Below are 27166 nucleotides of genomic sequence, written 5' to 3' on the forward strand. Positions count from 1 at the left end.
TAGGGAGACTAGGGCCAGAGCCTCAGAGCCGGCGGGGGTGCAGCGGGGGAGGCGGGGGGGGGGGGGGACATCAATCAGAAGCCGCCTTGCCTGAAACCGGAGAGCCCGGGCCAGCGCCAGGATTTTCTGAGCTCTCTTGAGGAGGCCAGAGACTGCAGGGGAGGGCTGGGGTTCTCTCAGCATTTATTTCATACAGCTGTTTAAAAAGCTTGTTTAAAATATAGATCATTATATATATATACATATATTTATATATATATAAAATATATAAAGAGGAATTGAGGCAAGCCACCCCAAAGGAAAAGCTATGTTTTATAAATATTTCTGTAGCTCCCACATCCCAGAGGAAGAAAACAAACAAAACAGAAAAACATTTACAACCCAAGCTAGTGGTTCCATGTGGTGGGCCAGCAGGCTCGACCCTGGGGGCTGGGGTCTCAGGGGGGCGGGGGCGGGCCCGCAGAACACTCTGTGAGGGCAGGCAGCACCCCCTTCCTTCCCTCCTGGGAGGCCGGTGATCTGGCTGCACAAGGTCAAGTCCATGCCAGTCTTGCCAATCCCATGCCCCTGGCTCCTCAGACCGGCCTGGAAGGCAGCAAGTGGGCACTCCAGGGCCCCGGGCTGCCAGGTTATTTTTAATCTCGTCCGTTTCCTTTGATGTCCCGGCCCTCCTCCTGTTCCTGGTGGCTTCCAAGTGGAAGCACCAGCCGCCTCCAGTGCCTGGCATTTGGAAGTCACAAGCAAAACCCCACGAGGCGTCTCCAGGCCCCTCGGTGGGCCTCGGCGGGCCGCTGAGGGCCCCCAGGAGCTCCCACGGGGCAGGGCCAGGCAGGCCTCACTTGCAGACGTAGCGCTCCACCGTGCGCTCACACCTGCGGCAGGTCACGTAGCAGCACCAGTGGTACTTGCAGTGGCACCGCTCGACCACGCGGTCCGTGTAGGGGTTGTAGCCACGTCCACAGCACATGAGGTCGCAGCTGTCACTGCCGTGGGATGTCTTGTTGCATTGCCTGGGGCGGGGGGGGGGGGTAAGAACACGTGTGTCACCTCAGCCCCAGCTCCCAGCCAGGCAGCCCGCAGCCTCCCCCACCCTGGCTACAGACTCAGTCCCCGTAGGTGTCTTGATCTTTGGGAATATTCAGTAATCCTCTTCCCCAAGGGTACGCCTCACTTTTCCCTGTATTCCTAACTTATCAACATGATGGGGGTGTTTTATTTCACGGAGGTGTCTTTCTTCCTGTTTCTTCCACTTCTGAATACTCAAAGGAGCCTCAAATCACTCGAATAATCTTATCTTCATACTCCATCTTGAGTTATAATGTAACAAATGTAAAGATTGCTTTTACTTTTAGAATCCCAGGAAAAATTCTGAAACAGGCAAAATGGCACCGGATGTGAACAGAGTGAGCGGCTGGCACACGGTTCTCGGAGAGAGAAGCTATGCCCCCCATTTGCCTCCTTCCGTGCCAGGCGCCTTTCTCCGGGATTTCATCTAATGGGAGGCATGCCGGGGCCTGGGGTTGGGGGGAATGACGATGCCCATTTTACAGATGGAAGCAGGCTCAGTGAAGGAAGGGCAGAGGCAGGAGGGAACAGCAGGAAGAACAGGTGCCCCAGAGCCAGATACCCTGGGTTCCAACCCCAGCTCCGCCCTTACTGGCTGTGTGACTTCAGGCAAGTCACTGAACCTTTCTGGGCTTTGTTCAGTCACTCAGCACCATTGGTCCCCGCAGCCTTAGGGTGGTAGGAAGGGGGCAGAGTTCATTTTATTCTGGGCCCCTGAAAACGAGACAGACAGAGCCTGAGGTGGTGCCTGGAGGGGGAATTCAGGAGGGAGGGGCCTGGGAAAAGGGTCTTGGTCCAGGGAAGACTACTGGGACACCTGGCTCCCAGGAACAGGTGGCACAGGCTGCGAGGGGGCAGGTTTCAGGGGTGCAGGGGTCTCTGGCAGAAATATGACCAGGGGGCTGGGGTCTGGCATACTGACCGCTGAAGAGGCCTCAGTTCGCCAGGTGGGACTTACGGAGGGCGTCCTCCCCAGCGAGGGGGCCAGCCTCTGGAGAGGTACCACCTGTGCACATGCCTTTTACAGTTACACCCACCCCCTGCACCCCCAATCCCCTAACCGAGTAAACCTACAGTTTTCCTCCTCCAGGAAGTCTTCCTTGATGCCCAAGCTGGGTTAGGGCCCCTCTAGGCTCCCCTTGTCCCTGGGCTTCCCCCTGTCACAATCTGAGCACTTGATGTCTCTCCACCTCCCCAGCGTTTGCCAGAGCCTCAGGTAACGAGTGTGAGGAGTGTCTGTGGTTGTCAGCTGCTGAGATATCGGGGCTGTTTGTTACTGCAGAAAACACTGACCAGTACAGATGTCTGCAAAGGCCCATCCCCAAGAGAATGCTGGGAGTTGAGCATGGCAGGAGACCTGGGTTGGGGGGTGGCATTCTGAGACAGCGAGGAAGGCAGCTGGTGCTGTCCGAGGGGCCTCCTTACTAGTAGTTCAGGGACAAATCCTAGGGGCAGAGTGCGGGAAGCTGGGAAAGAAGGGGCCTGGAAGCCTGGGGGTGGGAAGAGGAGAGTGGAGACTCCCGTTCATGAGCCTTTCCATGGGGCGGACACTACCTGGCACAGAGGAGCTGCCCCTTAAGTGTAAGTAGAGCTCTCTCAGCAGCCCTCCCAGGTATGTGGTAGTGGCCCCATTGCACAGAAGACAAGACTGAGCCTCAGAGAAGTGAAGGGATTTGCTCAAGGTCCAACAGCCAGGAAGCTGCAGAGTCAGGGTGCAAACTATCTTTTCCCAACACACACACAGCCCCACCCCCCCATGGGTACAGGGAGACCCCGTCTTTGCTCTAGGGTCTTTGATGGGCTTCCCCCAGCCCCTCTGGGTTCTAGAATCCTCCTTTCCCCACCCATCATCAGACCCACCCGGACTGCCTCACTCCTTCCTGTCTCCCGTGCCTGACCCAGTTCCATCTTCACTCTGCCCGACCCCCTCAATCTGGCCTCCAGATGGGAGCCTGGGCCTCCTCACAGAGCCTGCTGCCCTGGCCTGTGAAGACAGAGCCCCCCAAGCCAGCCCCCCTCTCCTGGAGACAGGAACGTGGGCTGCGGAGGAAGCAAATGCTGGCTGGGCACCAACTATGTGCCAAACACATTCTCAGACACCCTCACTCTGGTTCAATATTCTTTTAACCCCGCCGAACACTCATTTTGTGGAATGCTATTAGGGGCTCCTTAATAAAAGAGTTCCACAGCCAAACACCTCTGGGAAACACAGCTTAGACAGGTCCTTTACTGTGGGATTCCTCGCAGCCTTTCATATGTTCTCGTGCCTTGTGAATCGCCAGAAAGTTTCCCAAATGAACACGAGTGTGGACCTGTCTCTATTACAGCTTCTCCAGAACTATCTGGAAAATGCTGCTCCCCACCAGCTTTGCCTGGCACACAGTAGGTCTGCAGTCATCGTTGGCTCCCTCCCTCTCTCCTGTCCGGAGCCAGCTTTAGCAGCCGGGATGGGGCCAGCTGTAGGGACCTCAGCCCAGCTCTGACACTGGGGACCAGGGGGAGAGAGCTGGGGCCCAGGGGGTGGGTGCAGGCATGTGGGGGGACATGGGACCACTCTCTCTCCACAGGATGCAGGCAGACCTCGCTCTCCTGCTGCCCCTCTGGAGCGTGGCTGCCCTAGTCCTGCCTCCACTCTGTGCAGACGTCCCGCGTCGCTGTGGGCTGGCCACTGCTCCCACCTCCCCTCGTGCCGCAGGCCCTCATTTGTCCGGCGAGCAAGTTGTATGACATTTAGCTTTCACTTAATTCATCTGGCAAACATGGACCGAGGCTAGCGCCTGTCAGTGTCTCTTCCCATCTGTCTCCCCAACCAGAAGGAAGGTGGGGTGGGGGCCTCTCACCAACCTCCGTTCCTGAGGGGCCCCTGCCTGGGCGAGGAGCACCACAGCCACTCCCCGAAGCTCCGCCAGGTGGCACCTCCACTCCGCATTCCCGGGGCCACCTCCCCCGACGGGGCAGAGACTCCCTCCCCTAAATGCCAGCGGGCCTGACTGTGTGCCTGGCCCTGAGCTGGGAGGGGGCACGTGTCACGTAGCTGACCCTTTCCTGCCGGGGCAGTGGCCCTTACCTGTCTTGCGTCCCGTGGGAGCCCACCTTCTCGTTCTTCATGCAGAAGTCGGGGGAGCTCTGCAGGTAGACGAGCTCCGAGTCCTTCACAGGCCGAATGTCCAAGTCCTTGGGCACCAAGTGCTTGCGGGTGCCCATGGGCCGGTGCACCACCTTGGTGGCCGACAGGTAGCGGGTCTTCAGGTCAGTGGCCACGTCCCGAAGCTCCTGCAGCCCCTTCCAGCAGGTGCGGATGGAGCAGGAGCCAGATACCCCGTGGCATTTACACTTCATTTCCAGAGACGCACGCAGAGCCTGCGGACAGGGGAGGGCGTTGGGCTGGGTGGTCATGGCCCCTCCCTGGCCTGCCCTGGGGCCCTGAGCCCCACTCCTCCAATCCGCACCCCCCCCCCCCCCATGCTGGGTGCTCTCAGGGAGTCATCGCCTGCTTGCTCTGGACCTCAAGTGATAGGGTTTTGTTTTTTTAAAATCTAAAGCTGGGGGTGCTGTAGGTCCTCAGTTCCTCCTCCAAACTGGGGGGCAGCTGGGAGGGGCAGGAAGAGAGTGGCATTTGCAGGATAGTGGATGCCAGTTATACAACCTACTGCACACCAAATGCTCTAACACAGACTACGGCTTAATCGGCACCACAGCCCTGCTCGGAGGTCTCCTTATTTCCCCCACAGTAAAAAGAGGACATGAGGCTCAGACAGGCTAAGCCTCAGGCACAAGGCTGCACAGCCAGGAAACCTTGAAGCTGGGATTTGAACCCAGGTCTGAGGGCGATTCCAAAAGCCATGGCTTTTAACTGTCCACGCTTTTTCTCTCACACAAAAGTGGTTTTACTAAGTGCTGGGGGGAAAATGGAGAAAGAAAAGGAAGGGAAGAAGGGAGGGGTGGGGGGAGGCAGGAGGTGAGTGCATGGGGGTTCCCTGGCCTGGCTGATCTTTCCCCTCCACTGCTGGTGCTCCTGCCAGGTGACCCTCAGCAAGCCATGTCACCACTCAGCACCTCTGTCTTCCTATGTGCAGAGTCAACACGGAATTGTCACCTTGCTTAGTCATGAGAATTCAATGAAATGGCATATATGCAAGTGTTTTGTGAACTATAAAATGTAAAGGAATATTGGTTTTGAAAAATCAATCTAAGTAATAATCTGGTGGAGGAGGGAGGCTTGGGCTTTGGGGCTTGGGGAGACTCTGGCCTTGGCTTTGAAAGTAACTCTGCTCCACCATCTTCCCTGGGCCTCAGTTTCCCCAGGTGAACCTGAGGGGCATGAATTAGATCCTTTCAATTCTGCCTTTTAACCCCCACTGCTTTGCACACAGGACTCAGATCCGTGTGCCCAGGCCGGCCCTCCTGCCTGCCCTGTGCAGACAGCTACAAGGCTTAGAGGTCCCCTACGCCTACCCCCTCCATCACAAAAACTGGGAAACTGAGGCACAGAGTGGGCAGGGACTTGCCCAGAATCCCTCGGTGAGTTAGTGAGGGCACTGGTCAAGGTCCCAGGGCTCCTTCCCCCTCGCTGGTGCCTGAAAGTGGGGGTGGAGGGAGTCCGTTGGGTATAAAATCTGGAATTGGCTCAGGGAAGCCTGTGGAGAGCTCCCGAATGAACCCCACTGCAGGACACATTGAGCCTCCAAAGGTGGGAGGTACGTTTGATCATCAGGGAGAGGTAAACTATGACCCCAGCTCAGCTGTGTGCTGGCCCTGAACACACTGCACCTGAGATGCCATGTACCCTCACAGGCCCTGGGCTTAAGGCAGGGGACCACTCCTGTTTGCAGACGGCCCGAGAGGACAGCTCTTAGCATCAAGCCAGGGTTCAGTCCGATGTGCCCCTGGCTGAGAAGCCTGTTTGGACTGCATGGAGGGGGGATGGCTGTGCTCTTGGCAGCATGAGGTTTGGGCCTGGCTGTGGGTGAGAATGGGGCTGGGTTTTTAGACTGGGGGCTGGGTGAGGGGCTCCAGCTGAATTTCCAAGGATGGGGGGCAGGCCCCCCGGTTGGGAGGCTGAAGTCCTGGGTCCCTGGCCAGGCTCTGCTACAGACTCACAGTGTGACTTGGCTTCAGTTTCCCCAAATGTCCAAAGGTGGCGTGAACATCCTAGAATCCTTACACGAGGAAGACCAGTGAGACAGGAAGGTGAGGACATGGACACCTCTGGGCCTGGGGCCCCACAGACCTGGGCTCCATTGCGCCCTGTGCCCTGGGTTGAGCCACCTCAGCTCTTTGTGCCTCACTCGGTGCCTCTGAAAATGGGCCTCACGGGGCTGCAGGGAGGAGGTCAGAAGATGCCGTCTGCAGCCAGCACCCTGCCCCTCCAGGGCCCTGTTCTCCATCTGCAGGAAGAGATAGCAGTACCTCCTCACAGGTGGACTGTGGACCACAGGAGAGAAAACTCACCACGCACCCAACACAGGGTCTGGCACACAGGTTGGTATAAACGTGTGTGTTTTTAATTGTTAGAAAATAAAAAGGCCCATTCACTCACTCCCCCAGTCGTTTGTGAAATGAGGTGAGCAATTAAGGAAAAACTGATAACAGATGTTGGGGAAAACTGTTCTGGAGGTTAGGGTGAGCTTTGGATCCAGGAGGGAATCCCCATTAGATCCAGGGAGGCAATTCCTTAAGCTAAAGCTCATTGCCCCATGGCCCTCTCCATGGCTCCTCCGACACCCAGCGTGAGCCCAGAGCCCCAGAGGCAGAGCCTGAGAAGGATGGCCCATAGGGACTCAGGAGCACCAAACCCCCCCATTGTATAGATGGGAACAACTGAGGCCAGACAGGAAGTGACTTGCATACAGAGCTGATTGCCAGAGCCAAGGTGTGAACTCAGAGCTCCTGACTCCTAGCTCAGTGCTCCTTCTTCTCCGCCAACATTCTCCAACCCAAATCCCAGCGGACCCCCTGGAGAAGGAGCCGGACAAGCCCCACACAGCTGGAGAGGGGAGAGCTGGGGGAGGCCGGGAGCCCATCCGTGTGGGTATATCAGGGCCCATCCCCCCGCCACCCTTCCATTGGGCACACTCGGTGGCCTTTTCTGGCCGACTGGCACAAGCACAACCATCTGGGGTGGGTGGGGTGGGTGGTTACCTGTCTCCCCACTTCACTGTTGTGTAGACGCATCAGTTTATTGGCTTGGGATCCTGTTTTTTTCACCTTCATAGGAGCATCGGAAAACTTGGCCCCCATGAGGAGCCCGTAGCTGAGGTTGTCCGCACATCCTCCCCAGCGGTTCCCGGGCCCGGGTGGCTCACCTGGGACAGGGCCGCAGGAGCAGCCAGGCAGGTCGCCGGAGGTGCAGGCCCGGGCGATGGCGTGGCTGATGGTGGCTGCTGACAGCGCATACACGAAGGCGGACTCCCGGGTCCCTGCGGGAAGGTGCATGTCAGCCATGTGGGGTGACCTAGGGGTAGCACCCAGCCCAGGCCTGAGGGCCTCTTCCTGGGCCCCCATCTGCTCTTGTGAGGTCAGGTGGGGCCAGGGGCTGCAAGCAGGGTGGAGCAGGTGGAGGACAGAGCTTGGGCCATTAATCTGTCACCCCTACATCCTCCCACAAACACACTAGCTGACATGCACACTCACACACGTACTCACACAGGACAGCAGAGCCGCCCACGCACTTAGGCACACCCTCACGCCCACACACTCATGCTCCTGTACTTGCCCCTGCCTGCCCGGCGCTCAGCGTTAGGGCTGCTTTAGAGAGATGAAGGCCCCGTCCCTGAGCTCCGCAAAGAGCTCGTGATCTGCCCTAGCTGGTTTGGCTCAGTGGATAGAGCGTCGGCCTGCGGACTCAAGGGTCCTGGGTTCGATTCTGGTCAAGGGCATGTACCTTGGTTGTGGGCACATCCCCAGTGGGGGGGGGTGTGGGAGGCAGCTGATCGATGTTTCTCTCTCATCGATGTTTCTAACTCGCTATCCTTCTCCCTTCCTCTCTGTAAAAAATCAATAAAATATATTTTAAAAAAAAGAGCTCATGATCTGATTGATGGGCAAGATGAGCATTCAAAGAGCCCACTGTGGGTTGAAATGTTTCCCCCACAAGATCTGCTCAAGTACTAACCCTTTGTACCTGTGAACTTGACCTTATTTAGCAACAGGGTCTCTGCAGGTGTAACTGAGCTACGATGAGGTCATACTAGATCAAGGTGGACCCTCATGCCATGACTGGTGTCCTTAGAGGAAGAGGGAGTTGGAATCAGAGACACGTAGAGGGAAAAGGCCATGTGACGGAGGCAGAGATTAGAGCGATGCAGCTATAAGCCAGGGAGCATGAGGGGCCTGGGCCACCACCTGCAGCTAAGAAGCCGGAAGACCCTCCCCAGCTCCTTCAGACAGAGTACAGCCCTGCCTCCGCCTGGATCTCAGCCTCCCAGCCTCCAGAACTGTGAGACACACATTTCTGCTGTTTGAGCAACCCTTCACCCCTCGTGTGTGGAACTTCGTTACTGCAGCCCTAGCAAATGGAGCCCCGTGCGCTTCAGCGGCAGGATGGCATGGCCTTGGGTCCAAGTCCTGACTCCATCTTTTTACTAGAAAATCACTTCCCCTTCTCAAGCCTCAGTTTCCTTAACTGTGCAATGGGGCTGAGAGTACCTACCTCAGGCTGGCTCTAGAGTTCAACTAATTTGGGAAGAAAGGAAGCTTTGTCGAATGCTGCACACACATGAGCTGTTACCGTGCAGAGCACAGATTAGATCCATTAGGGCATTTCTGCCCATAAAAAATCTCTCTGTTGTACACACGCTCCCCAGATCCACCCCAGAAGCCACCTCCTCCAGGAAGTCCTCTCCACAGATGTTCTTTAGTCCACACATCACTTTGTGCATCTCGCAGCAACTTCAGTCGGCCTGGGCTAGTGCTACCTGTGAACAAGAGTCTGCCCCAAGGGTGGGTTCCATCACATTCTCGTTCCGGACTCCCCTTACCCTCCAAGAGCCTTCCTGGCATCACTCTCTCCTTCACCCGTGCCCTGGGGTACAATGTGCGTTTGTCCTGTCCTTCAGGCTCCTCCGCGCTGGTATATCCACTCACTATGTGTTTATTCATTCATCAGTTCATGCCCAAATACCCAGGTCTATGATTAATTCATCCACCCATCCATCCATCCACACCTCTAACCTTCTGTGTATCCGTCTATCATCCATCCGCTCACTCATCCACCCATCACGTATCCATTCATCCATCCACCCATGAATTCACCCACCTATCTAAACACATATATTTATGCCTGAATTCATCCATCCCCACCTGCATGCATTCCGCAGGCCCTAGCAGCCCCTGCTGGCTCCCTACCTCTCTCCAGGTCAAGCAGGTAGTTGGGGGCCAGCTCGATGGAGGAGCAGTTCCAGCGCATGTCCGCGAAGGCCCTGCGGCAGGCCTTCATGACCTCGCGGGCGGCGTGCACGATGGTGTGCATGAGCTCCAGGTTGCTGCGGCACAGCTGCACCTGCGCGGACACCAGGCCCTCCAGCTGCTTGCAGTGCTGCGTCTGGTTCAGAGCCAGGGCTGCGGGCGTCTTGGACAGCGCCCTGTGCACCACCAAAAGGTAACAACGATGAGAGGAAAGACAGGGCGTGAGGGGCCACATAGCTTCCACCCATGTGTCCTACTGGCCCCCTCCTCTCCTCCATGGGCCCTGGAGCCTTTGCCAGAAAGAGCCAGGAAACCAAGAGGCAGAGCCCAGTCCCCAGCAGAAATATGGCCCCTCCCCCTTCCTCCCCCTGTGACCATCACTGACCCTTTTCTGGGCCTCAGGCTCTCATTCATAACATAGGATCACGACCTCCATCCTACCTAAACGTTATTATAATTCCACCAGCAATAAACAATGTTAGAGTTTGAAAGGTACTCACGTCCATTGCCTTTATTTAGTTCTATCACAGCTATGAATTCATTCCTTCTTATTTAACATTCATTCAACACTGAGCATTCACCATGTGCCGGACACCGTGCTAAGTGCTAATTTTTATGATCATCATCAGCATCATACACAGTAGGAATTAAGCATTTACTAAGTGCACAACATGACTTAGGAGCTTTCCATCATTGCTTCGTCTCATTATTAAACTCACGTATTAGGCTGTAAAGTCGCACACACATGCAAGGGATTGCTCTCAGAGGATCAAAGAGCCACTCCTTCGGTGATAAAACGGACTTAGCCACTAATGCGCTGTGCAAACAGAAAAATCACTGTCTCTGGGTCTCGGTGTCTGCACCCACACATGTCTTTCCCAGAATGGGCTCCAGCCCAGTAAGACCCTGAAGAAAGGGACCCAGGCTCAGGCATGTTTAGGAAACACATTGTACCAAGTCCCTGAGAAATGCTGCAGTGAGGCAGCAGGCTTGGTTCGGTTTAATTCCTGGCCTGCGGAGCACCAAGCCCTGTGAGGAGTGCTGGCCTCGCCCATGCTCTGGGAAACACGGGCCTAGGGCGTCTCTATGAACCCTGGTGATGCGATAGGACCCAAGAGCCTCCCAGATCCTGACCCTGGGCACCGGGATTCCAAGGCCCTGGGACCCAGGGTCCATCCTGGATCTGCCTTTCTCTCAGGCCTTCTCTGAGGGGAGCAGACTCCCCCGGGCAGCACCTCCTCTAAGCGCAGGCGAGAGGGACCCCGCAGCCTTGAAGGGATTCACGGAGACTAGCCCCCTGCCCTCCGTGACTCAGCACAGAACCCCCACCTCCCAAACCATGAGCAAGGACACGTGTGGGGCACCCGGATGCCAGCGCCAGCACGCAGAGCAGACCTCAGGCATGGTTTGCTGGTCTCTACGGAACTGTCTGCTCCTACCTGGCCTTCTGAGCCGCTGAGGTCCGCCAAAGCTGCGGTCTAAGTCCCTGCAGCCTGTACGGGGTGAGGGGTGCCCACACAGAGGCGGAGACCACCCCTCAGCGTGACCCCCTCCACCTCCACCTTGCAGACACTGTCCACACGCAGCCCCAGTCGGCAGAGCCTCTGCATATGCCACATCTCATTCTCACAACACCCAGAGGGGTGGGCTGGGACGAGATTATTGTCGCTCCCCACTTTGTACAGAGGAGGACACTGAGGACACCCAGTGCCTGTGTGCTCGGCCTCCCCCTGACACCAGCCGCCTGCAGACCTGGCCTCCCCTCCCTGCTGGGCTGGGAGCCATCACACTCGGCTGTCCTGAGCCGCTCTGCACTGCACCTCGCCCGCTCTCTTTTCCCCTCGGAGTCAGCCTTCTGCTTCATAATGGGAGGAAAACCCTGCACGGTACCAAGCATGCCGTGGGCACTCCAGCCCCGTGGCTGCCTCCCTCCAGGTCTTCTCCCTGCACTCCTGTTCAGGCCAAGAAGTGGGGTAACATGAGCCCAGCCTTTCCCGGAAAGCTCGGTTCAGGCCATCCCTGAATGGTAAGCGCTGGGGCTCCCAGGGACATGTGCTCTGTATTTCCGGGGGAACCCTGATGCCTGGGGACCCTGGGCCACTCATCAAGCATCCTCCTCCCCAGCTGATGCTGAGAGAAGGTGCTATGAGGGACACCACAGTGAGCATGCTCCCATGCAAGGTTCAGACTGCCCAGGTGGGTGGTGGGCATAAGAAGTGGTCCAGAGGCCCGGGGCAGGCACAGGATGGAGGCGGGGAGCTGCTGGGGAGAGTGGCTGGGACAGAGGTCTGGGAGGTGTGGAGGGGAGGTCCGCCAGGGGAGTGTGCAGGCTGGGAGACCAGGAAGTGGGAGGCAGTGGATTCCACTCCCAAGGAGGGAGACTCGGTCATCTGGTAATTAGCGGTAATGACCGTATCTAACTAAGTCCCCCTTGGGGAGGTAATCAAGGATTAGGGCGGGAGGCGGGGGAGTTACCCGTCTGGACATCTCCGCCCGCTTGCCTCATGCAGCAGACCCCTAATTGAAAACATTTTGGTTTGTCTGGGGGTGGGGGCATGGGGGTGAGGGTGGGAGAGAGGACAGGAGGGAACAGAGAGTTCACAGCAAGGCCGGTGCCAAGGGTGCTGCTGGGTCTTTTCATTCGGGAGTTGGGGTTCTCCTGAGAATGTCTGGGGGGCAGAGGCCTGGGTTTCCGTTTCAGCTCAGCTGCTCACCCAACATGTCCCCATCCCATTGTGTGAGTGGGGACAGGGAGGCCCAGAGAAGGCAGGGCCTGCCCAGACCTGTACACAGCCCGTCAGAGGCGGAGCTGAGCGAGAACCCAGGCCTCTCAGACCCCAGGCTAGGCGCTCTCACTCCCACCTGGGAGATGAAACTGAGGCCCCGGGAGGCTGGGCTCATGCTAGTGAACCGGCAGAGCTCAGGCTGGGATCCAGGTCCCCCAACTCTGCAGCAGCTCCGTGCCTTCTGGGGACCCCTGGGACTCCTTCCTGAGAGGCCCAGCCCCTGAGTGAGCGGCAGGCTTGAGGCTGCCCAGGGAAGGGGGGTGGCCTTTGTGGGCCTCCCAGCCAACCTGACAGCCCCAGGGGGTCACAGGGGGCTGGAACCACCTCCCCTGACCCCCACCCAGGGCAGCCAGAGAAGGGGGGACAGCCCTCCTGAGTCCCCCCACACTTGCTGGCCTGAGACTCTCCCAGCACCTGACTTAGGTGGGAGGTGAGGTAGTAGAGGGGCACCCCAAGTTTTTTCTGGTCAGCTGCTTCCGTAAGCTTCCAGGCTCTGTCCCCCTCCCCCGTACCCTTCATCCCACCAGGAAACTCAGGCTGAGTCCCAGGTGCCCAACAGGTGGGCATTCAAGGTCACTCAGCCACATCTGGTTTCAGTTCCTGTGTCAAATGGCCCTTTCATCCTTAGCTCACTTTCCAAAACCCAGGGTAGCAGCCCCACCCCCCAGGGCACCCCCAGGACAGCTGAGTCTTCCTGGATGAGTCCTCCGCCTCCAGCTGCCCTGTACCTCCCTGTTCCCAACCGTCCTGTGGCTGCCTGCGACCAACTGGCCACAGGGCCAGGCAGCCGAACTCCAAACCCCGCCGCTGCTGCCGACGGGCTGTGACAGCCTGTTAGTGAGACACCCCTGTGCCTCCATTTCCTCTGTTTAATGGGGGTGATAGCAGAGCCCCCCTCATACTGGTTGGGAGACGTAAATGGAACAATGTACACAAAGCACTGAGAACTGTGTCGGGCTGGTAGCGAGGTCATATACAGTTGACCCTTGAACAACTTGGGGGGTTAGGGGTACCAACCCCCCGCCCCATGTGCCGTCAGAAATCCGCATATAAATTTTGACTCCCCCAAAACTTAAGTTGTCCCTCAGTATCCATGGGGGATTGATTCCAGGACCCCTGTGGATACCAAAATCCATAGATGCTCAAGTCCCACTTTTAAAATGGTGTAGATCAGTGCATACAGTTGGCCGTCCACATCCGTGGATTCCCAACTACGGGTGGAAAACAGCAGTTATTCATTGAAAAAAAAAATCCACGTATAAGTGGAACTGTACAGTTCAAACCCGTGTTGTTCAAGAGTCACCAGTGTGTGTGCGCGCACACACACACACACACACACACACACACAATTGTTGTTATTCTTAAACTCTCCTCCTTCTCCTGCTTCCCCCTCTATCTTCAGCTCCAGCAAGAGTTTAACCGCTATTAAGAGGTTTGGCTTCCTGGAGCACGTCTGCTTGGGTTCTGCTCCCAAAGCCACAATTAATTAGCTGTGTGACCTTGGGTCAGTTACTTAACCTTTCTGTACCTTTGCTCCCTCATTTGTAAAACGGTAGTGATAAGACTGTCACCTACCTTCTGACTCAAGCTCTTGGCCCACTGTCTGGGGTTTACTAGTAGGCTCCTTTAATTCCCCGTTTCCCCGTTTCCCCACGTACACACGGTCCTGCCTCTATGCTTTTGTCCCGCTGGCCCCCCTGGCTAGGGTGCTTGCTTTGCATTCCATCCTTGACCATAAAATCCTGTCTATCCTTCAAAGCCCGGCCCACAAGTCACCCACCCTAGGTGGGACTAACTGGAACACAGCCCCAAGTCTACTTGGCGTGTTTTTTTTTTTGCATGCCCACCTCCTCCAAGAGGCCAGGAGGTCCTTCAGGCAGACACTGAGCTGGAACCATTTTTGTGGCAGCCTGAGCCATGTCGTGGGGACAGCATGGATGCTGGGCTTAGCTAGCGATCTGTTCCAGGCCCTCCCCGGCCACACGCCAGCGTGGAGGCTGTGCGAGCCACACACTTCTCAGGGCCCACGGTAGCATGGGAAGGATAGCATGTCCCCCACGACGCTATAGGAGCGAGCCCAGTTCAGCCGGCCGCTACTGTGCCCATCAGCAAACCCTTTCCCTCTCTGCACCTCAGTGCACGTCTCCGTAGAATGGCGGTGGTGGGTGAGGAGGCGTGGACTCCCTCATCAGAGGGTCCCACCCGCTGGGACAGGGGCAGGCACTGGCAGTGGAAGGAGGGTTGCTGATTTCTCACCAAACTAATCAGGAGCAGCTGGGAGGCCGCTGCGCCCAGGCTTCTTCTTACAAACAAGGAACGCAGGAAGAGGGGATTCCCCTCTTGAATCATCCATTAATGGACAGCTCAGCCCCAAAAGGAGCCGGGCTGGTGACCTCAGACGATGTGCTGGTGGCCTGGCCACTATCGCCTTGTCTCCAGCTAACCCAAGAACCTTCCACACACACCCCCTCCACAGCCCGCCCCCCCACAATCGGTCCCCTGCCTGTCTTAGCCGCATGGCTCCCCGCCCCTCACCCCAAACTCCAGACTGAGTCCTGTCCTAGACTCCCCCACCACTCAGGGGACCCCTCCACTCAAAACGCAGCCTTCCCATTGTCCCCACCTGCGCCCCCAGAGCCTCTCAGGCCAGCCTAGCAAAAACCAGCCCCTGAAAAACCTCTCCAGGGTCTCAAATGTGTGTCCCCCACCAGGTGGTTCCCCCCAGTCTGGGCCCCCACAACGCCCCCCCCCCCTGCTCTCTCCAGGGCACTTGGAGTTATTTACGGCCGGGCTTATCTTTCCCAGTCCCCAGGGCAGCTCCTCCAGGACGGGCCTGGGTTGGACTCCTCTCTCCGCCCTTCTGCTGGATGGAAGGACACCTCTCCCCCACCTACCCCCCCCATGAATCATTTCCACCTAAAGGGACACCCTTCACATGTGCACAGCATCTGACAGTTTACGAGGCTCTTTCAAGAGCCGCTTCTCATCTGATCTGAGAGGCGTAGATGCTCCCTCTCCACGGACCGAGGAGGACACGAGGCCCCCGCAGGCTGGGACACTTCCCCAGGGTCCCTCGGGCGGAGGGTCAGGGCTGTTTGAGGACCTCCAACCAGGGTGAGGAGACTGACAGGGAAACACAACGGGGAGGGGCCGCACGTGCCGGGCACGGACCCTCTGATCTGCGCCCCTGGCCCACGCTCTTTTTCATCTGCCCCGGGGGAGGTCTTGCGCAAATCTCAGCTGCCGGGACAGGGTCCTTCCCTCGCCCTCCACGCCCCGCTTAAGAAGAGTGACTTGCCCATGACCCCCAAGCCAACTTCTCCCATTCACGGGGCCCCTTACGGCTCCCCACCACCCCCAGCCGCCTCTCCCGGAGCCCCCACTTACAGCCACTTGATGCCATAGCACACGCCGGTGTGGAGCGCCAGGGCGAAGAGCAGCGCCTCGCAGACCTGCGGCCGCGCCCTCATCGTCGCGCGGCGGGCGCGCGGGGGTCGCGCCCGGGTGGAGCCGCTCCTCGCGCCGGCTGCCTGCGGTCGGGGAGAGCGGAGGCGCGGGTTAGGGCGGCGCGCGGGGCTGAGGCCGCGGCGGGGACGGGGGACGTTTTATTCAAATTACGAAGGGGGGAGGGTCCGGGCCCCGGGAGGCCGCGCGCGCGGCGGGCGTCCCCTCCCGCCCCGCACAGACCGGGATTCGCCCGGAGTCTGGCTCGAATGAGGGGCCGCCCGAGCGCGGCCGAGGGCGGGTCCACCCAGCGCGGCCCCGGCCGCCTCTCTGTGCCTCCCGGGCTGGGACCCGCACTCCGCGGGCAGGAGGGGAAGGGGGTGACAGGGCCAGAGACGCCGAGAGACCCGGCAGAGAGGGGCAGAGGGGGGCGGGGGCGGGGACACAGCGAGAGGGAACGACGCTCAGAGACCGAGCCTGAAAGACACGGCGCAGAGAGAAGCCAGGACGGACACACGGAGACGGGGAGGGACCGAAGGAAGAGGGCGAGGGCGAAGGGTGCCGGGCGGAGGCCGGGGGTGGGGGGGCAAAGATTCGGAGCCCCAAAACTGGTTTCTTATCTCCGCAAAAGTAGTGATTATATGATGGCGCTGGTGGTTTTCCGTTCCCACTGTGCCTGGGGATACAATTGTGATTCCAATTGTGATAACGTTCGTTCACCTAACGGGATCGCCTTTGCTCCTTCCCGCAACCCTGCCAGATAGGTCCTGCCACCGCCCCCACCGCACAGGTGAGAAGGCTCAGGGGTAGGAAACGGGGCTGTTCAGCCCAGTGAGCGCACGTCCACAGCCCATGTTCTTCTCCTCCGTCTACTCGGGTGTCCGGTGAGATGACGGACTAGGAGAAGACAAGGGCATGCAGGCTCGCTCTGGGCATCCGTTTCTCAGTCTGTGAAGGGGAGGGTGAGACATGGGATGCCACAGGTCTCTGTACAGTGAGGGCTGTTCAGGACGCCGGTCTCCCCAAGTCCCTCTCCGGTCGTCCCCCTTCGGAGGGTCGGGTGGTGCCCAGGCCAGAGCCCAGGCTGGGCAGCCTGGCCTTGGCTAAGCAGGGAAGCGCACCGGGCCGGAGCAATGCCGCCTCCCGCCGCCAGGCGGCGTCCTGGGGCCGCGGAGCAGCCGCTACCCCTGCCGCCTGCAGGCCGCAGAACCGCTTTCTCCAGCTTTTTTTCCCCTCTCTCTCTTTTTCTTTCTCTCCCCCACCCCCTTTCATTCTTGCCTCATTAACTACCTTCCCAGCTTCTCCCAAATTTACCAACACCTGGCGTTCGCCTGGACACATTCACAGCCCCAGCCCCTTTCCCCTGGGGAGGAGCAGAGACAAAGGGATTCCTTTCTAAAGGGTCTGGGGAGTTGGAAAAAGTAGGCGCCCGCCTTAGTGGGGGAGCTTGAGCGGGAAGGGGGCGCTCTCCTTGAGCTGTGTGCGTTTGGACAAGCGCTCCATCACCCCCAGCCTCAGTCTCCCCCTCTATAAAAACAAGCGACTGGACTTCGGGGCGCATCTCCTGGGGTCTTCCCAGCCTCCCAGCAGCCTGGGGGTGTTTGAGCTCCCCTCTGCCTAGGTTTCCTCTCTTCCATATATATACCTGTGTAGTATGTGCATGTAACGTGTGTGCCTTCAACACACACAGATTTGAAACACCCCTGTTTTCTGGAGCCTTCCGCTAGATTCCAGAGGAAGACGGGGAGAGAACCCTGAATTAAAGGTATTTTCTCCTTCGCAGAGTGTCCCGCCGGGCGCCTGACACGGAGGTGCTGACTACAAACAGGCGCGTCCAGGCTGGGGGTCTCAGCGGGGTTCCCAGTGTAACTGAGCTCGCTCCTCCCCCCCAGCCTGCATGCAAACCCTTTGTCTTCCTGGCCTTGAAAGCTTACCGCACTCCTGAGAATGAGAGGAATAACGCTGGATATGGGGGGGGGGGGGGGGGGGGAATCAAATCTCCAGTCACCGTCTGTCTTCGCCCTCACCCTTCCCAAAGTGTGGGCTACTCTCCCCCAACCCCACCCCCAGGCGCCCCGCATTCCAGGTGGAAGGAGCAAGGGGCTGCACGCGGAGGGAGGAGAGAAGACCCACAGTGGGGTGTGCGTGTTCAGCCCTACAGGGAGAGGCGGGGCCGCCCGGTCACCAGCACACCGGGACCCAGGCCTCCAGCCCCTCCGCTCTTTCCGAGCTGCCCCGGTGGTCCTGGGCCCCTCTCCCCGCCGCCCCAGCGCGTCGCTGGAGGGGGTAGTGCCTGGCCAGGGCCTCTGGGTGCTGACGGATTATTCCTGTCCGGTGTTCACGCTCGGGCCGCTGGGTCACCCTCAGCCTGTGCCCCGCGGGTCAGGGCGAGCTCGCCTCCCCAGCCCCGGCCGCCAGGGGGCGCTAAGTGGGTGCTCAAGGCAGGACCGGCGGCTGCCTCCTGGGCTGTGGGACTTGGGGCAAGTGCCCCTCCTCTTCCAGGGTCCCAGTGCCCCAGCCTGGGGGTGGGATGGTGTTTGGGTAAGTTCTCTCTCAGTTCTAGTCGTCCCATAAGACACCCACTTGCCGCGGGCAGCCCCCACTGCCCGACCCGACCCTTTGCTTGGGGCCTGGCGCCGAGCCTCCCCTGGGGCCGGGCGCGTAGTGGGCCCAGGTCTAAGCTGCGCCTTTGGAGAGATAAGCGGTCCCTTCCTCCTCCCACTGAGAATAAGGTCCAAGGTACCCGCCGGCCGCGGGCGAGAGACGAGGCCGCCGGGCTGTGCACACCGGGGCACGGCGAGCGCAGCAGCTGCAGCCCCGCTCCAGCAGGTGGTCAGAGGCGTGGGCTCCGGAGGTCCCTGGAAACCCCGCTTCTAGGGCGGCAGCCCCTCCGAGCCACGCCGGCGGGGACGTGCGGAGTCTCTCCTGCCGGGATGAGCCCGCGCCGGGTCGAGAACCGACACCGCGCGCGGGGGGCAGGGTGCCCACGCAGCGCGTTAGGCTGGCGCCCGCGGGGCCTGAGCCTCAGGCTGCGCAGCTCCGAGAGCCGACCCCGCGAGCCGGTGACGCGGGGCGACCGCTCCAAGGTTACCTGCGGTGCGGAGCGAGGCCGGGCCGCACCCGGCTTGGGCCCGAGCCGCTCGAGGTCTGAGAGGTGGGTCTGCTGCGCTGCGGACGACGCTCCGGGCTCCCCGCGCGAGGCGAGTTACGTTGGAAGTGGGAAGGGTGGGGTAGAGGACCTCGGGGTGCTCCCGACTACCCCTCCGAGCCGACCCTGAGCGCCTCCGGACGGCGAGGGGACGAAAGCACCCCAGCCCCCGGAGGTGGGAGGTGTGGGGCTCCTGCGAGAGCTCAGCCAGATGTTCGGGCGGCTCCAGATGTGCCTCACCGCCCGGACAGGGCTCTCCTCCCCACCCCCGGCCTGGAGCCCAGGTCTGTAAACAAACTCTCCCCGCCGCCGCTTCTGGACCGGGTCTCGAGCGAGGCGTCCACCCGCACCCCCCAATTTGGTGGGAGCTGTCGTGGTTCTCTGCCTTCTGCCACTCTCTCCTGCCCCGCCACACACCCTCTGCCGCAGGGTCCAAGTCCCCCACCCCCGGGATGGCTCGGGCATGACCTCATCAGCGGGCTGACTGGGAGGGAGGGATCGGAGGGGGGGGCAGGGCCGGGAAGGCTCGCGCGGGCCGCGGGAACCGCACAGGCCACCTCCATCCCTCACCGCGGACCGCCCGAGCCCCTGGCCCCGGGGCTGCGCTCCGACAGGGGCATGGTGCCGCGGAGGGGAAGTGTGGACGGGGGCTTGGGTTGCTTACCCGAGAGGGGTTGCCCAACGGAGTCGCGCCGTCCCCCTCGGACTCGGCCGCCCCCCTCCCAAGCAGATCCCAGCTGAGCACCCACCCGCTGCCCGCAGCCCCTGCTCACCTCCTGGGGCGCTCGCTGGCTGGCCGCGCCCCGAGTGGCCGGCGGCTCGGGCTGGCCGAGGAGCGGCGAGCGCGGCCCCCAGCGCTCTTCGGGCTGGGCAGGCGGTGAGGGCGCCCTCTCGGCCAGGCCACGGGAGAAGGGCGCTCGCCGGGATCCTGGCAAGCGGCGGCCGGCTCCGGTCCCGCGGGGACTCCGCTGCGGGTTCAGGCTGCTCTGCGCTCCTCTCCTCTCCCAGGGCCTGCGCTCGCCCGCGCGCCCCGCTCCCGTCCTGGCTGGGCACGGTCTCCGGCGCGGGCCGCCCAAACTGCTTTATAAGGCGCGGGCAGCCGCTTTGATCCGCCCACGTCAGCGCGCCGAAACCCCACCGGGTGGCTCCCGCCGCGCGCGGGGGGCGGGGGCGGGGTCCCTGCAGAGGCCACGGGCCCGCGGCGCCAGCGGAGCGGAGGACTCCGCACCCTGTTCCGCTGCAAAGAGGGGACTTACTAACCACAGCCGGTGTTTACCCAGCGTGCCTGCTGCGAGCCTACTGCGTGCCGGCGGCGCGTGGGGCCCAGGTAAGGCAGGTTTCTAACGCTCGCAGCAAGTCCGACAAAGAACCCCAACACGTCTAGTTTAACAGAGGAGGAAGCCAGGGCTCACAGGGAAGTCCCATTTCTGTCTCATCTGGAGCCCGGGCGGGCATCACCGGGTGTGCAGCTCGGGTGCCGGGATCTGAGAGCTGCGTTGGCGGTCCAGTCCGTCCTTCCTGGGGCCATTTCCCAAGGCCTCTGGTTCCAGTTCTGGAACTGGGATCGCCATCCTGAGCTCTGCGGAGAAACGAGGCGCAAGGGCTCTGAGCTGGGAAGCGCGCTGTAAACCTTAGGCGCCAGGGAGGCAGGCATCCGAGCCTCTGGGATGACGGTGGGGAAGCCTTTGACCACCTTGCCTCCCCCCCCCCCCCCCACACACACACACACGCACCCCTCTCCAGGGGATCACCAGTGGAGGACTGGGTTTCAGGAGCTAAAGGGGACTGACTACATTGTGCCTCCTGGCCTGGGGCTGGCCTTGTTTCTGGTTGGGTGACTGCCCATCTTCCTAATCCCCCACCTTGGCCTTCCTGGCTGAGGATACAGGTCCCTCCCCATTTTGCTGGGTCAGGTTCTGAGGTTTCCATGGCTTCCAACTCCCCTCCCCCCCCCCGCCCCCACCAACCCCAGGGTTCTCAGTCCCAGGAAGATCTAGTTCATTAGCAGAAGAGGAAACACACTTACTGGGAAGGGCCTTGGCTCAGGCCCTCCAAACCCCCTGGTACTCTTTTCCCCGTTCTTTGCGGCTGCCCATGCAGTGTCACCCACAGGCTGCCCAAACCAGGTACCTTTCACATACAACAAACACATCTGCGTCCACAGAGCCCGCTTCAGGCTCTCAGCCATACAAGTACCCTCCGCACATCGATAGCCAGTCCATCGTGCACACAGGGCTGGGCCATATCACCCCACAAATGGTCGCAAACAGGAGATTCTTGCATACACCATATGCCCACACACTCTCAATAGCACGTAGGAATGAAATGGCCATACACATCTTCGAGATGTGGCAAATACGACCGCCCCCAACCAGTTCATGCACAAGCACACGTGTGCTCCCATGCACACACAGCTTCCAAGCGGGCAACACCAAATGCGCATATACCCCTGCACATAGTCACAGGAATGTCCTTGTGAACACATGCAATCTGGTGTAAGAGCATCCAGGAGCCCCCATCTCTTCTCCCCGGGCACTGGGGCCAATAAAGGCTGTGGGAAGTCAATAGTTATAAAAGCTTCTGGAAAGCAGTGGGGCTTTGGATAAGGCAGCTAAGAAGGGGTGGGTTAGACAAGGTTGCTGCACCCAAGAGGCTGGGGACCAAGGCCTCCAGGGGTCAAGAGTGTCCTTGGCTCTTCTGCCCCAAGACACTGTGGACCTCACAGCCAGAGGCATGGCAGATGGCCTCTGTCCAATTGGGATGCACCCTCCTCTAGGTCTAGCAGCCTGCTCACTCGAGAAGCTAAATCAGTTGCCTCCACACATTTACCTAAGCCGTCCTTTGGCCAGAAATCTACTCTGGCTCCCAGCTGGAGTAGGCACAGAAGGCAATTTGGAGGCACATAGACTTGGGTTCCAATACTGACGGCCCAATTTTATTTTTAGCTGTGCGATCTGCAGCAACTTGCTTAAACTCCCCGAAGCCTTCGTTTCCTCAGCCATAAAGTGGGAATAATACAATCCCCCCCATCAGATCCTTTATGTCCTCCAAGATGGGGATTATTATCCCCATTTCATAGATGTGAAAGCCGAGCCTCAAAAGGGAGGAGCTGGCCCTGGCTTGTGTGGCTCAGTTGGTTGGGTGTCCTCCCGTGCACCAAAAGGTTTCTCGTTCGATTCCTGGTCAGGTCAGGGCACGTTCCCGGGTTTCAGGCTCAATCTCCTGTATGGGGCGTGCAGGAGGCAGCCAACCTCTAAAAATCAATAAAGCATCGGAGCTGTGTTTGAACCCAGATCTTCCTGGCTGCGAGTGCATATAGCTGGTGGCTCCCATTGACACAGGAGTGGAGGATAGTGACTTTCGATGGTTTTGAGAGGGAAGCCAGGAGAAGATCCTGGACTCCCGAAGTGCAGCCCTGGCCCTTCCTGGGCTCCTCCCAGCTACTCTGCGCTGTCTCCAGAATCAAGAGCTGGGCACCAGCTAGGCCTGGAGCAGCCCTGCCCTGGGCAAGGGAGACCTGGGACAAGGGTCAGCCCCTCCTTGGACCCCAGGCTCTCCATTTGTATAAGAGGGAGTGCTTTACCACCTCAGACATCCGGGTATTCCCCAAGACACATGTGAGAAGGATTTTTGTTCATCGTTAGGACCAGCTGACCTTCCCCTATCCTGTTCCTCCTCCTTCCTTCTGTCTGGGCCTCCTTAAGGGCTACTGTGTGTCAAGCCTATGCTGTCCACCTGGACTGCAAGCTTCCCCCAGAGGGAGGAGGCTCTGACCTGGGCAGGGCAGGCATGCTCTTGGGTGCCGTGGACATTAATATATTTTCCTTCTCTGTTACCCTTGGTGATTCTGGTTATCTGATCGCCCAGATGTGCTGGGAGCTTCCTGTCAGCGGGCTTCTCAGCCCCTGCCTGACTGCCATTGGTCAAGAGCACACACCTTTATACCCCCACCCCTGCACACGGCCCATCCAGGGGGCACCCAGGCTGAAAGAACATGGGGGGCGGGGAAGCCGCAGTTTCCTTTGCTGTGCTGACCTCTATGGACAACCTCCACCCACCTCAACTTCCCTCCCTTGGGGCCAAGACCTTGGTGGAGGGGGTAGGGGTGAGTCAGCTGTCTCTAGGGGGTGGGGAGTGGCAACCTGGTTGTATTCTTAGCCCCATCAGTAGTTTGCTGTGTGATAGCAGACCATTGTTTTCCCTCTCTGAGCTGAAGTCACCCCATCTGTAAGTGAGGGGGTTAAACTAGGTAACCCCAAGGACTTTCTTGCTCCAGAATCCAAGTCTTGGGTCTCGACCCTTACCTGTGTCATGAACATCATGGACATGAACATCATGGACACAATGAGACTGAAGGGTGCTTTTTAGAAAAGCCTTCCTAGTTAGGCAGGTGAACAGGGGGTCTGGGCAGAGTAGTCCAGGGTTAGGGTGCCCCATGAGGCCAGAGCTTCCAGGCAAGGGGGAGGAGGATCAAATAGCAGCAGGCATGTCATTACAGCACCTGGGCCTGGGTCCCAGATTCTCCTAATTCACTTACCCACCCAGCTTCTGCGGTCCTTGGTTTCATCATCTGTACAGTGGGAAAACCACTACACCATTCCCTCCCAAGGTTCCTGGAAGATAACATTGAGGGAAAGAAATAACATTGTTGACCAAGCACCTACTGTGTGCCAGGCAGTTTCTGTGCCTGTGGGTGGGACAGGCCTGGTTCTGCAGATGAGCACATGGAGCCCAGGCCTGTCTGGTAATTTCTGCAAGATCTCATATCATAGTCAGTGAGCGCTAGAGCCTGGCTGCAAACCCAGTGCTGAGGGCCGCCGAGCCTCTGCCCGCTGGGTTAGTTCTCCTCCTCTGTTCCCGAGGATAAGCAATTGTTGTCTTACAGGATCAGGGAGCAGGCTGGAGGGCCAGGCCAGCCCAGAGGGTTCTTTCCTGGGTGCACATAACAAAATGCCACCTATCATGTCTACTGAGGGCGTCACTTCTGAAAGACTGCTTTCAACTCCCGGTTGTTTAATTGTGGTGGTAGCTGCTCAGGAGACAATGTTTGTCTGTCTCAGGCCTCTTTCAATTCCAGGAGAGAAACTCAACATCAAGTAGCTTAAACATAAGAGAACTGATTGGCTTATGGAGCTGGGGGAGAAATTAGGGTGGCTGGTGACCTGAATGGAGAGTGGTACTCACCAGGGCTTGGGGCTGGTGATGGGGCTCCGGTGTCCCCCAGGAGTGCTGTCTGAAACTCATATCTGCTTCTTGCGGCTCTCTTTGAGCTGATGTGGGCCTCATTCCTTCCCCCCTGGTATGTAGCCATCAACAGCCTCAGTTCACAATTGCAGGAAAATGAGAACTTCTATCTCCCTGGGTTTCGGTATCTGTCCCAGGGAAGGCAGCTGATTGGCCTGCTTGAGTCACATGCCCTTCCGTTGATTGGCAGCAGTTATTGTCATGGGGAGGGAGCACTGGGAATGGCCAGGGGGCAGTGCCTGGGAGAGATGAATGGGAAGTAGTGGGCCAATGGGACTTGAGTCTAGGTTGGCAGTTCCTTTTACAGTTGGGCTTACACGTCTCTGATATAATACCGTCAATGTTTCTACTAGTATACCTGGGTCTCGCCCTGCACACACACACAAGGACAGAGGGATCCACCATACCCAGTGCCTCTTTCCACAGAGAGAGAAGCTGAGGTAGAGAGAGAAGAGCAGTTTGTCACTGGTATGAACTCTTTCTGGGGAAGGCCAGTGAGGTAGCTATTTAATGACAACAATTACTTGCAGCCCAGGACACACACACCCTTTAAAATGTGACTCCATTCAGAGATGAAGTCTATTTCCCCGCCCTTTATCTGGGCCGGCCTCGTGACTTGCTGGGACCGATGCATGCGACAGGAATGAAGCTGTACATGTTCTGAAGCCCAGGCCTCAGGGGCCTTGCAGCTTCTGCTCTCACCCCCTTGGAGCCCAGCCCAGCCTAGCCTCATGTCAGAGCCCAGGCTGGACTACTGAATAGTAAGAGGCCAGTGCCGAGCGAGGCCCTGACGCCAAATCGAGAGAGGCCCAGCTGGCCCACCCGTCCCAGCAGAACCCAGGCCTGGCTGACCCCCCAGTCACATGCAGCCATGTGAGCAAGCCCAGTGAGATCAGCAGGACTGCCCCGTCAACCACTATATTTTGACATGATTTGTTCCATAGCCAGAGATACCTGAATCGGCCAGGCTTAAAGAGCTAGAAAGCTAAAAATATGCATTTGCCTAAGATCATTTTAGAATTTCAAAGTCTGGTCACTCACCCTGTCATATCCCTGACGTTCTGGCCATCAGAGCCCCTATAAATGTCTCCATTGCTCTGGGAATAACATGCAGTCAGTGCCTGGGTCTGACTCACCTACACTGCATCCCGGCGGCTCCATCAGGGCCAGAGAACAGCGCTTGCTCCGAAGTTGCCAAATGAATGAGTGAATGTCCTCCCCTAGCCTCTGCTTGCATACCCCCCAGGGAAGGGAGCTCCCTCGCCAGCAGCACCAAGCCCTCCACTTACCCTTCCCTGAAACCACACTCTTCCCTCTTGGAACAGCTTAAGCTGTTCCTGGTGCTGGGAGTGGCCTTCCCCACCCCCAGCCACCTGACAACTCCTCCCCCAGCCTCTTCCATTAGGAGGTGGCTCTGCTTGGGGGAAGGTTCTCCTCCATCTAGAGCAGAGATCTATGCCTCCCCTGTGATCTGGCTCCCTTCCTGGGCCCTCTTTTTCTATACGACAGCCTTGGGTATATCACAGTGGTCCCTGACATCTGCAAAGCAGCACAACCTCCCTTCATAGCAAATCCATGAACATAGAAAGCCAGCCACAAGCATAATCTTAAGGGTCAACCCCACCTCTGTATGGCCTTGGGAAAGACTTCCTGTCTCTGAACCTCAGTCTTCTCATCTGGAAAATAGGAGGAGTGGAATTTACCACCTCGGGTTGCTGTGGGGCTAAAGGAGATGATATATGTAAAATGTTCTGCATGTAATCAGATAAAGGTTAGTTCCTCTTCTGCGGGGGGGACGTAAACAGTTCCAGATGGCGAGGCCATTTGCACTTAGCATTCGTGTCTATATAAATAATGTGCAGGTGGGGGAGGGGTTGTCAGGTGGCTGGGGATGAGGGCGGCCACTCCCAGCAGCAGGAATAGCTTAAGCAGAGACAAGAGGGATCAGTTTGGTTTCAGGGGAGGGTAAGTGGAGGGCTTGGAGCTGCTGGCATCAAGAGCGACAGGAGGGAACATGACTGGGGAGGAGGACAGGCCCATGCCAGGGCGGGATCTGAATACTGGGCTAAGGAGCAGGGGCTTTGCCGAGGGGGTCAGGGAGGAGGTCCGAAGCCAAAAGGGTGAGGTCAGGTGCGGGATTGCAGTCTGGGCAGATCTGGGGATAGATTGGGAAGGGGTGAGGGGAGAGTCTCTGGGACTCTCGAGAGGGGAAAGTTGGGGTGGGAGCAGGAATGGCTTAGGCCAGTGTGGGTACGGCCATCATGGGAAGCAGGGCCCCTGAGCCTCTGGCCTGGTCCAGGCCCTGTGTGAAGAGTACCTTTTCTGCCTGTTCGTCTAAGAACAGGCTGTGAGGAGGCCAGATCTGCAGTCAGAGTGGGGACTAACCTCACCCTTTTATCTGTTGAAGACACCGGAAAGTCCCTTTCCAGGTCCGCCTGCTCATTTTAGGAACCATCCTGGCCCCTGAGCTGAGCTGTACAATTTTCGAAGCTCGGCCACAGTTAAGGGCTCCTTTAAGAGGTGCAGCTGCCTTGGGAGGGAGCGAGGCTGGGCAGGGATGATTAGTCCTATTTTTAAGACGGGGAAACCTAGGCCCAGAGAGGGGAAGTGACGTGCCCAAGACCACACAGCAGATGCATGGCACAGCTGGGCTGGGACCCAGACCTCCTGCCTCCTGCTCGCATCCTCGCCTCTTTCCACAGCACCGAGGGGCTGGGCAAGTCGTTCTCCGGGTGAAGAGTGAGGGGAGCCAGAGGGAGGTTGACAGGCATCAGCAGACAACACTTAACCCAAACTGACAATTTAATTGTGAAAATGTGGACGAGGTACAGTTATGTGTAAGGAAATCCAGACGGTCTGGACCCCTGGGGAGCCTCGACCAGCACCCCGGTTGCCGGGGAAACAGAGAGGGTTGGGGATGATGTCAGTGGGCTCTGAGGCTGAGGTATGGGGGATGGGCTATCCAGCCACCTTGTTGGGACCAGATGGGCTGCCAGCCTGGCCACAGGCTATCATCCTCGTGGTTAACTCCTTCCCTCACACCTGGGCAAAGGGGCGCTCCAGAGCTGGGTGG

The 27166-nt window shown here is 58.7% G+C and overlaps 1 protein-coding gene across 2 annotated transcripts; it reads right to left on the bottom strand.

The window, feature by feature from the left end:
* Positions 1–240: 240 nt before the first annotated feature.
* WNT11 (Wnt family member 11) lies at positions 241–25392 on the bottom strand. 2 transcript variants are annotated; one of them, XM_079787583.1, is made up of 9 exons: positions 25230–25392; positions 24034–24332; positions 23387–23462; positions 19623–20428; positions 15645–15787; positions 9412–9647; positions 7207–7484; positions 4133–4425; positions 242–1010 (listed from the first exon to the last, which is right to left on the bottom strand). In XM_079787583.1, the coding sequence occupies exons 5-9, from the start codon at positions 15725–15727 to the stop codon at positions 836–838; spliced, it is 1065 nt and encodes a 354-aa protein (XP_079643709.1). In that variant the 5' UTR covers positions 15728–15787; positions 19623–20428; positions 23387–23462; positions 24034–24332; positions 25230–25392; the 3' UTR covers positions 242–835. The 2 variants fall into 2 exon arrangements, with proteins under 2 accessions (XP_079643710.1, XP_079643709.1); XM_079787584.1 differs by lacking the exons at positions 15645–15787; positions 19623–20428; positions 23387–23462; positions 24034–24332; positions 25230–25392 and having other exon boundaries at positions 241–1010; positions 7371–7484; positions 9412–9551.
* Between the last annotated feature and the right edge of the window lie 1774 nt (positions 25393–27166).

The sequence above is a fragment of the Cnephaeus nilssonii genome (assembly GCF_951640355.1).
Source record: "Cnephaeus nilssonii genome assembly, chromosome: 13".
Classification (NCBI taxonomy): domain Eukaryota; kingdom Metazoa; phylum Chordata; class Mammalia; order Chiroptera; family Vespertilionidae; genus Cnephaeus; species Cnephaeus nilssonii.